Consider the following 11,019-nt stretch of genomic DNA (forward strand, 5'->3'; position numbering starts at 1 on the left):
TTTTACATGACCTTTAATTCCAGTACTTTAATTTAGCATGGTTTAAAACCCTAGCTTCTACCATTAAGTATTTGTATCACAATTTGTCATTTATAAACCATTTATAAAGGAAAATATATAGTCTATGCAGAGCTAAAAATAAAAAAATCCCTCTAGATTGTATGTAGGTTACGCTCATAGGTATAGTTTTTGCGCGCACTTGCAGTAACCAAGCGCGTTCATACGTCATTGCTCCTGAGCGCAGCCGAGGACACGACAATGCACACGCAGCTCTGGCTGATAACTGTAGGCTCAATGAAATCACTCTGAATAAAGATCATTTACATTAACGGAGAAATCATCAACTTAATTTTACAAACAAAACTTAGACGTAAACTTAATAAGCTCGACTGAGTAAAGATGCTCACAGACATGATAGACGGAGAGTTTGATATGAAAGAAGAGGAACCATGGTATGATCAGCAGGATCTGGAACATGGTGAGTTATTATTATTCATCTGATACTATAATCTGCATATCTTTAAGTGTAAATTTGAGTAAAAACGCGATGTGCTAAAAACAGTGTCGATAAAGTCAGTCAGTAAATTAAGTTAAACGCGGAATTCTGTTGAAGTTATTATAAAATATTTGTATAGTATGTTAATAAATAACATCACTTGAAAGTCCTCTTTTAATCTGATTTGCTCATAAAAAAGATGCTTTAACGTTTTTGAACCCTATTCTATAATAGTATTTACAACATTTCAAGTATGCTCATTAATTAGATAAACTGTCACGAATGTTATATAGTATAATACGTTTTTACTACGGTAAACTGTGGTGTATTGTAGTATAATATACCCTATAGTTCTAGAAAACTACAGTATTGCGTCACTTTGTTTATATTAATATAGTTGTTACCATAGCAACTTTTGAATTATGATAACAGATTTGTTCACGTATTGTTTACGTAATTCACGTAGTGTTTAATTATTAATAATAATATATATATATATATTTAAAGATAACTGAGCCTGAAACAGCTTGTTTGTGTGTTTTGTGTGTTCATTCTCCACCACATCCTGTGAGTGTCTGTTACACATGAAAGACTGATGTGCTAATCAGATTCGCTTTCTCACTTTGCTGAGTTGTAATAAAACGAGAAGGAAATAAACACTCGCAATATGGGCAACTCTAAGGGTAAATACACTGTACAAAATATCTGGAAATGAACAGTTTCTGTATTTTGTGATTCACGAGTGTTTACTTGCTGTTGTGAATTGCATTATGGGATGTTGATCTCAGGTTTTGTCAGCTTTTGATGTTGAAAATTCAACTGTAAAGTTTAACAAAGTGACTTTTATTGACAATTCAGTCGTTTGAAATATATATATACACTATCTGACAGAAGTCTTGTCATCGATTCCAGTTATAAGAGCAGCAGATAATAACTGGACTTCTAGTTGATCATCCGTAAAAGTGTCAGAATGTGGATTATTGTGCTGAATCATCTGTTGATCTGCATCAATCATCACAAATACTGCAGAAGACCAACTGGAACCATCATGGAGCCAAGATTCTCACAGAAATCAGTCAAGTTTGGTGAAGAAGAAATCATGGTTTGGGGTTCCATTCAGTATGGAGGCGTGCGAGAGATCTGCAGAGTGGATGATCAACATCAACAGCCTGAGGTATCAAGACATTTGTGCTGCCCATTACATTACAAACCACAGGAGAGGGACAATTCTCCAGCAGGATAGCGCTCCTTCTCATACTTCAGCCTCCACATCAAAGCTCCTGAAAGCAAAGAAGGTCAAGGTGCTCCAGGATTGGCCAGCCCAGTCACCAGACATGAACATTATTGAGCATGTCTGGGGTAAAATGAAGGAGGAGGCGTTGAAGATGAACTCAAAGACTCTTGATGAACTCTGGGAGTCCTGCAAGAAGGCTTTCTTTGCCATTCCAGATGACTTTATTAATCAGTGATTTGAGTCATGTCAGAGATGTATGGATGCAGTCCTCCAAGCTCATGATGGAGTCAGACACAATATTCATTCTGTTTCCACTGCAGCATGACCACATATTCTATACTGGACATTATTGAAGCTTCAGTGACAGAGTCAGACCTTACTGTCCTAATGAAATCAGTGAATATCAAGACATGATCAGATTTTATTGTGCTCAGATAAGCCTCATCTAGAGGCCTTTACCTGTCATATAAGACACTTCTGAGACCAAGTGATCAACTAGAAGTCCAGTTATTATTTGCTGTTTCTAAAACTTGGATAGACGAGACTTTAGTCAGGTAGTGTAATATCTAGAGATATAAGTGTGTAAAATAATAGAAAATGTGCTGCAGTTTATTATAAGGTTGTTGTAGTGTAATATACAACACCAACCCAGACAATATAGCACTGTAAACTATTACATGTGTGCAGAAAATTCACTTTTTCATTCTTTTCAAGGTTAAACTTTGTTGGTAGAAAGATCAAGATCCCATAATGCAATTCAGAAGCAGAAATAAATATAAATGTACTTAATTAAAACATTGTGTTTGTTGATCAACCGATGCTTTGTGCAGATCTTCATTTGGCCGCTGAATTGGGCAAAAATTTACTAGAACAAAACAGAGAATTAGAAGAGACAATCCAGCAGATGTACATCACCAACCAGGAGCAGATGCAGGGGATAGAGGTACGTCTTTATATATATAGGGGCATGATGGCTCAGTGGTTAGCGCTGTCGCCTTACAGCAAGAAGTTCATTGGTTCGAGGCCCAGCTGGGACAGTAGGAATTTCTGTGTGGAGTTTGCATGTTCTCCCCGTGTTGTTGTGGGTTTCCTCCGGGTGCTCCGGTTCAGTCCAAACACATGCGCTATAGGGGAATTGATGAACTAAACTGGCCGTAGTGTATGAGTGTGAATGTGTATGGATGTTTCCCAGTACTGGGTTGCAGCTGGAAGGGCATCCGCTGTGTAAAACATATGCTGGAATAGTTGCCGGTTCATTCCGCTGTGGCGACCCCTGATGAATAAAGGGACTAGGCTGAAGGAAAATGAATGAATGAATTATGAAAAACAAATATTGCTTAAGGGGGCTAATAATATTGGCCTTAAAATGATTTAATTCTAGCCGAAATAAAACAAATAAACTTTCTCCAGAAGAAAACATATATAAACTGTATATATTTATGTTTGTTATAGTCTGATGTTGATTTGTTGGTGTTGCAGTATCTGTCCAAGCAGGTGGATCTGCTGCGGTCGGTCAATGATCAACATGCTAAACTCAACGAGCAGCTGGACGTCAATTCACAAGAGCTGGAGCTGAAAAACCAGAAGCTGACCCAGGAGAACCGAGCCGCGCAGATGAAGATCCAAGGGTAAGACATTTAATACTTATTTATTATGTCCTAAAAGTAGGAAGATATAGATCATTTTGAGTGCGTAACAGAAGAGTGTTCAAGCTTCAGTACAACCCTCTTCCTCATTAATGAACCAATCGGTGGCTTAGTTACAAGCCCTGTCAATCATCCTTCACATCATCCACATTTCTGTCATATTTAAAGTCCGATTGAAATCAAAACATACAATTTTGCTAGCTCGCATTGTTATTATCAAGGTGAATAATTCTGGTAATCCACCAAAATAAACATGTTTGTTTTAGTAAGTCTGAGCATCTGCTTCAGTGTTTGGAGTGGCGTTCCTTCTGTTGATGTCAACCTAAGGATTTCCCTAGCAACTGCATATTAATATCCTTAACCACGCCCCTCTTACTGTTAGTTTGCTATGAGGGAATGATGTGGAAAAATAAAGCCCCGCCCCCTACTCAATATTCTGTTTCAGTTGGAAGTATATCAACATACAGAAATACACTCAGTGGCCACTTTATTAGGTACACCTTACTAGTACCGGGTTGGACCCCTTCAGAACTGCCTTAATCCTTCATGGCATAGAGTCAATAAGCTACTGGAAATATTCCTCAGAGATTTTGCTCCATATTGACATGATAGCATCACGCAGTTGCTGCAGATTTGTCGGCTGCACATCCATGATGCCAATCTCCCGTTCCACCACATCCCAAAGGTGCTCTATTGGATTGAGCTCTGGTGACTGTGGAGGCCATTTGAGTACAGTGAACTCATTGTCATGTTCAAGAAACCAGTCTGAGATGATTGGTGCTTTATGACTTGGTGCGTTATCCTGCTGGAAGTAGCCATCAGAAGATGGAGACACTGTGTTCATAAAGGGATGGACATGGTCAGCAACAATACTCAGGTAGGCTGTGGTGTTGACACCATGCTCAATTGGTACTAATGAACCCAAAGTGTGCCAAGAAAATCCCCCCCACACCATTACACCACCACCACCAGCCTGAACCGCTGATACAAGGCAGGATGGATTCATGCTTTCATGTTGTTGAGGCCAAATTGTGAGCCGAGCATCCGAATGTGGCAGCAGAAATGGAGACTCATCAGACCAGGCAACGTTTCTCCAATCTTCTATTGTCCAGTTTTGGTGAGCCTGTGTGAATTGTAGCCTCAGTTTCCTGTTCTTAGTCGAGAGGAGCGGCACCCGGTGAGGTCTTCTGCTGCTGTAGCCCATCCGCCTCAAGGTTGGACGTGTTGTGTGTTCAGAGATGCTCTTCTGCAGACCTCGGTTGTAACGAGTGCTTATTTGAGTTACTGTTGCCTTTCTATCAGCTGGAACCAGTCTGGCCATTCTCCTCTGACCTCTGGCATCAACAAGGCATTTGCGCCTACAGAACTGCCGCTCACTGGATATTTCCTCTTTGTCGGACCATTCTCTGTAAACCCTAGAGATGGTTGTGCGTGAAAATCCCAGTAGATCAGCAGTTTCTGAAATACTCAGAGCAGCCCGTCTGGCACCAACAACCACGTTCAAAGTCTCTTAAATCCCCTTTCTTCCCCATTCTGATGCTCGCTTTGACCTGCAGCAGATCGTCTTGACCATGTCTACAAGCCTAAATGCAGTGAGCTGCTGCCATGTGATTGGCTGATTAGAAACTTGCGTTAAGGAGCAGTCGGAGAGGTGTACCTAATAAAGTGGCCAGTGAGTGTATACTCCTTTCAACATATCATGTTTTGGGACGCTGATTAATTTAGAATTTTTACGTTATTTTCGAATACCAAGCATCAGAACAGTTCATTAATGAGAAATTATTTAGTCTCCACTATTAGCACTCAACAGTGCTGTGTGTTTCTGAGGTAACTTAACAAGTCTGTTCTTCACATTCTTGATATTGAGCCACTATGCAGGACAGATAGTATGTGAACTGCGACGCAGCGTGTGAGTGTAATAATGGTGTGTTTTCAGACTCACAGAAACAGTGGACGGTCTGCAGACTCATGTGGAGGAGCTCCAGACTGACCTGCAGAAGATGAAGCAGATTTCTGAAGAACACAAGCTCTGCAGAGCCTTCAGAGATGATCAGAGGGAGAAATGTGCTTCACACAGGTGTGTTTTCAGCAAGGTTAAACCTCTCTGTGTTTAGAGCTGCAGTGGGTCAAGTACATACTCGTTTATAGAGTCTCAGTCAAGTGGATTAGTCAAGAAACAAATCAGCGTCTTTTCATTCTTGAGTTGGGATTAAGAAGAACTTAATCTGCTAGACTTAACATTGGGTTACGTGATGTTTGTCTTTAATATTATATAACAGTTAAAAGGTTTAGGGCGGCAAGGTGGCTCAGTGGTTAGCACTGTCGCCTCACAGCATGAAAGTCACTGGTTTGAGTCTCAGCTGGGTCAGTTGGTGTTTCTGTGTGGAGTTTGCATGTTCTCCCCGTGTTGGTGTGGGTTTCCTCCAGGTGCTCCGGTTTCCCCCACAGTCCAAACACATGTGCTATAGGGGAATTGATCAACTAAACTGGCCGTAGTGTATCAGTGTGTTTTTTTGTGAGTGTGTATGGGTGTTTCCCAGTACTGGGTTGCAGCTGGAAGGAAAACCTATCTTGTTTCTCAAGGTAAAACATATCCTGGAATAGTTGGCGGTTCATTCTGCTGTGGCGGCCTCTGAAATTGAGATTAAGATGAAGGAAAATGAATGAATGAGTTAATAGTTTTATAATAATATTGTGCTTTTGCAGAACCTCTATTATTTCTCACAACTCTGATTTTCTTATAACTTTATATCCACTTTTGTTCGTAATCGCAGCTTTATATTAAACAGTTGTTGCTGTTTTCTTTAATTGCAATTTTGTATCTAACAATTGCAACTTCATTGTTTGTGATCGCAACTTAAAACAATTATGGTTTGTAATGTAACAGATTTTCCACAGATTTTCCACAGAATTCCGCAGATTTTCCACAGATTTTTCACAGAATTCCACAGATTTTCCACAGATTTTTCACAGAATTCCGCAGATTTTCCACAGATTTTTCACAGAAGTCCACTTATTTTCCAGATTTTCCACAGAATTCCGCAGATTTTCCAGATTTTCCACAGTATTCCGCAGATTTTCCAGATTTTCCACAGAATTCAACAGATTTTCCACAGAATTCAACAGATTTTCCACAGTATTCCGCAGATTTTCCAGATTTTCCACAGAATTCCGCAGATTTTCCACAGAATTCCGCAGATTTTCCAGATTTTCCACAGAATTCAACAGATTTTCCACAGAATTCAACAGATTTTCCACAGATTTTCCACAGAATTCAACAGATTTTCCACAGAATTCCACAGATTTTCCACAGAATTCCACAGATTTTCCACAGAATTCTGCAGATTTTCCACAGAATTCCGCAGATTTCCTTAGATTTTTCAGATTTTCCACAGATTTTCCACAGAATTCCGCAGATTTTCCACAGATTTTTCACAGAATTCCACTTATTTTCCAGATTTTCCACAGAATTCCGCAGATTTTCCAGATTTTCCACAGAATTCCGCAGATTTTCCACAGAATTCTGCAGATTTTCCAGATTTTCCACAGAATTCTGCAGATTTTCCACAGAATTCCGCAGATTTTCTTAGATTTTCTTAGATTTTTCAGATTTTCCACAGATTTTCCACAGAATTCCGCAGATTTTCCACAGATTTTTCACAGAATTCTGCAGATTTTCCACAGATTTTTCACAGAATTCCGCAGATTTTCCACAGAATGCCACAGATTTTCCACATAATTCCTCAGATTTTCCAGATTTTCCACAGTATTCCGCGGATTTTCCAGATTTTCCACAGAATTCCACAGATTTTCCACAGAATTCCGCAGATTTTCCAGATTTTCCACAGAATTCAACAGATTTTCCACAGAATTCAACAGATTTTCCACAGATTTTCCACAGAATTCCGCAGATTTTCCAGATTTTCCACAGAATTCAACAGATTTTCCACAGATTTTCCACAGAATTCCGCAGATTTTCCACAGATTTTCCACAGAATTCCGCAGATTTTCCACAGAATTCTGCAGATTTTCCACAGAATTTCCACAGAATTCCGCAGATTTTCCACAGATTTTCCACAGAATTCCAGATTTTCCACAGAATTCAACAGATTTTCCACAGATTTTCACAGAATTCCACAGATTTTCCACAGAATTCCGCAGATTTTCCGCAGATTTTCCACAGAATTCCGCAGATTTTTAGCCCATCATTATTTCTTTTTATTTACTTGTGTAAATGTGTGTAAATCTATATTTATTCAGTTTGTAATTAATTACAGTAATATTATTGACTAATATGAAAATGCTCATCTGATTTATGTACAATACAGTTTGCACATTAATATTTTCTGTCTTTTAGTAGAGATATTATATGAGAGACTTGCTTTGTTTAACAAATAAAGTGAATCTAATTGCATTTGCATTGTAAACATTAAATAAAAGTTAAAAGGTGTAATTTTTTATTTCACATATTAAGTTTTTAGTTATGAAACTCCCAAAATAATTCAGCAGAAATACGCAGATTTCTAGCAAAATTCTCAGCAGAAATAGCAAAAACGTCTGGCCCTAGCTATAACATGTAAAACAGGATCCTGAAAAGAACGTTCATAAAGCAGCTCATGTAAACGCCTTAATCTTATTATTGTTTTACTCAGATTAATAGTTTGATTACTGATGTCCATGTAAACATAGTCACTGTCGACAACTACCACTTATTTATATTTGCACTTTTTTTTAATATGTATAAATTACAACTATATTGTTTGTAATTGCTACTTTATATATAGCAATGTCAATAATGTTTGCATTTGCAACTTTATATCTCATTGATATCTGCTAGATATCTATGCTATGCTATCTATGCTATGCTTTGCTATCTAGATATCTATTGCTACATTATTGTATAACAATTGTAACTATGCTTTAATTGCAGCATTATATCCAACAACTGACTGGCTTGATGAATTGCGTCTATATTCCAACAGTTGCTGCTTTATTATTTCAATATTACTTCATATCTATTGTTTGTAACTGCCATTTTGTATCTAATAGTTGCAACTTTATATTAATTTCTGCGTCAGGCTTCATGCTAACGTCTCTGGTTTCTTCATTTAATTCAGGAGCTGTGTCTCTCAGGAGTGCTGGGTCTGCAGCCGGCGGTGCTCTGAGCCGCAGGAGCAGCGGGAGGATCTGCGGCGCTCTCTGCATGCGCTGCAGGCTCAGCTGCGCTCTGAGTGCGCTCTCAGAGAGTCTGCCGAGCTGCGGGTGGAGGATCTGACGCTGCAGATCCGCCTGCTGGAGCCCAGAGCTGCACTGATGGAGGAGTATGGGGAGCGGCTGCAGGAGGCGCAGGCTGAAGCCCAGGAGCTGCGGCTGCACTCTAGCACACGCACACTGGAGGAGGAGGAGGGCGGGGCCTGGGAGAGGGGGCAGAGTCTGCATCAGGACACATCTCTGCTGGAGAAGGAGGAGGGCGTGGCTTGGCAGAGGGAGCTGAGTCTGCATGAGCAGATGTCTGTGCTGGATGATGAAGTGGGTGCGATTAGACTGACGGGGCGGAGACTACCAATACCGTATGAGCAAGTGGGTGTGGTTGCGCAGAGGGGGTGGAGCCTACCGCTGATAGATGATGAAGTGGGTGTGGTTGGAAAGAGGAGGCGGAGACTGCATCAGGACATGTCTCTGCTGGATGATGAAGTGGGTGTGGGTGGGCAGAGGAGGTGGAGCCTACCACTGATAGATGATGAAGTGGGTGTGGTCGGACAGAGGGGGTGGGGTCTGCATCAGGGCATGTCTCTGCTGGATGATGAAGTGGGTGTGGTTGGGAAGAGGGAGCCAGCACTACCAATGCCGGATGATAAAGTGGGTGTGTTCAAACAGAAGGGGCGGAGCTTGCACAAAAGCATATCTAAGCTGGATGATGAAGTGTGTGTGGTCGAACAGAAGGGGCGGAGCATGCACAAGGGCACGCCTATCCTGGATGATGAAGTGGGTGTGGTAGATCAAAGGGGGTGGAGTCTACAGCATCAGGGCGTGTCTTTATTGGATGCTGAAGTGGGTGTGGTGGGTCAGAACCTGCATCAGAGTGCGTGTCTATTGGATGAAGAAGGGGATGTGGCTGGTCAGAATGGGCGGAGCTTGCAGCATCAAGGCGCACCTCTGCTGGATGATGGAGTGGGCGTGGTTACCCAGAGAGGAGGTGGCCTTTATCAGGGTGTGTATCCGGATGAAGTGAATGTGGCAGGCCAGAGTGGGTGGAGCCTGCAGCATCAGGGAGAGTCTGTTCATGATAATGAAGCACGTGTGATCAGCCTGAGGGGGCGGAGCCTACATAATGGAACGTCTCTGCTGGACGATGCAGCGAGTGTGGTCAGACACAAAGGGCGGAGCCTACATAATGGAACGTCTCTGCTGGATGGTGGAGTGGGTGTGGTCAGACACAGAGGGCGGGGCCTGCAGCATCAGGGAGAATCTCTTCATGATAATGAAGCACGTGTGGTCAGCCCGAGGGGGCGGAGCCTACACAATGGAACGTCTCTGCTGCATGATCCAGCGAGTGTGGTCAGACACAGAGGGCGGGGCCTGCAGCATCAGGGCGTGTCTCTGCTGAGTGAGGTGGATGCGCAGTACGTCGCCCTGCAGGAGAAGTACGATGCACTGCTGCGCCGCTGCCAGAACGACACGCCGACACACAACCAGAACACTGTACAAACACACACACACGACCAACACACACACTCCACACACAACCAGCAGCCTGGGTACAAAGCCCTGTTTCAGGAGATTTTCACCTTCATACAGAAGAGCAAGGAGGACCTGAAGGAGAACAGGATCAAGCCCGATCAGGCTGACTGACAATAGAAACCAGTGAATTGATCACGTTAATTTAAAGTAGACAGACTGATTTGTTTTCTTATTTATTCTTGTTTTATTTAATTTACTTCCAATAGTTTGAGACTTTACAGTATTGTTATATATTAACATTGTATTTAAATAGTAACAGGGCTGCATGGTGGAGCAGCAAGCCTCACAGCAAGAAGGTTGCTGGTTTGAGCCTTGGCTGAGCTAGTTGGCATTTCTGTGTGGAGTTTGCATGTTCTCCCCATGTTGGCGTGGGTTTCCTCTGGGTGCTCCGGTTTCCCCCACAAGTCCAAACACACATAGTGTATGTGTGTGAATGAGTGTGTTTGGATGTTTCCCAGTATTGGGTTGCAGTTGAAAGGGCATCCGCTGTGTAAAACATATGCTGGATAAGTTGGCGGTTCATTCCGCTGTGGCAACCCCAGATTAATAAAGGGACTAAGCGGAAAAGAAAATGAATAAATGAAATAGTAATCTGGTAACTGTATATTTTGTAAATGTTTGTAAAGCTAAAAGTGCTTCTGAAATGTAAACTAAAATAAAGAATTTATTACACAGAATAAAAGCATTCAGTTTATATATTACACCATGACATTAAAAATACGTTCATATTTGTTCTATGAGTGGAAGACATTAGAAATCTACTTTTACATTTATTTAATTATTTATTATATTTTATATTTATTATATATTATATTACATTTATTAGTATTTCGTTTGTTTTTTTAATGTCGACATATTAAAATGAGAATAAACTAATACAAATGAGTATAACTATTATAAAT

General features: G+C 41.0%; 1 protein-coding gene across 1 annotated transcript; it reads left to right on the forward strand.

Moving 5' to 3' along the window:
- Positions 1 to 246: 246 nt before the first annotated feature.
- On the forward strand, positions 247 to 10,788 carry cdr2b (cerebellar degeneration-related protein 2b). Its single transcript, XM_056469616.1, has 5 exons — positions 247 to 478; positions 2,561 to 2,673; positions 3,210 to 3,358; positions 5,313 to 5,453; positions 8,494 to 10,788. The coding sequence occupies exons 1-5, from the start codon at positions 400 to 402 to the stop codon at positions 10,226 to 10,228; spliced, it is 2,217 nt and encodes a 738-aa protein (XP_056325591.1). The 5' UTR covers positions 247 to 399; the 3' UTR covers positions 10,229 to 10,788.
- Positions 10,789 to 11,019: the final 231 nt, after the last annotated feature.

This window comes from Danio aesculapii, chromosome 12 (assembly GCF_903798145.1).
Source record: "Danio aesculapii chromosome 12, fDanAes4.1, whole genome shotgun sequence".
Lineage (NCBI taxonomy): Eukaryota > Metazoa > Chordata > Actinopteri > Cypriniformes > Danionidae > Danio > Danio aesculapii.

What these genes read in the sequence shown, in the direction of transcription:
- cdr2b (XM_056469616.1), top strand. Translation starts at nt 400, where the DNA reads ATGCTCACAGACATGATAGACGGAGAGTTTGATATGAAAGAAGAGGAA. An exon ending in AGCAGATGCAGGGGATAGAG is followed by an intron (nt 2,674 to 3,209) that starts GTACGTCTTTAT and finishes TTGGTGTTGCAG; the next exon opens with TATCTGTCCAAGCAGGTGGA. An exon ending in GAGAAATGTGCTTCACACAG is followed by an intron (nt 5,454 to 8,493) that starts GTGTGTTTTCAG and finishes CATTTAATTCAG; the next exon opens with GAGCTGTGTCTCTCAGGAGT.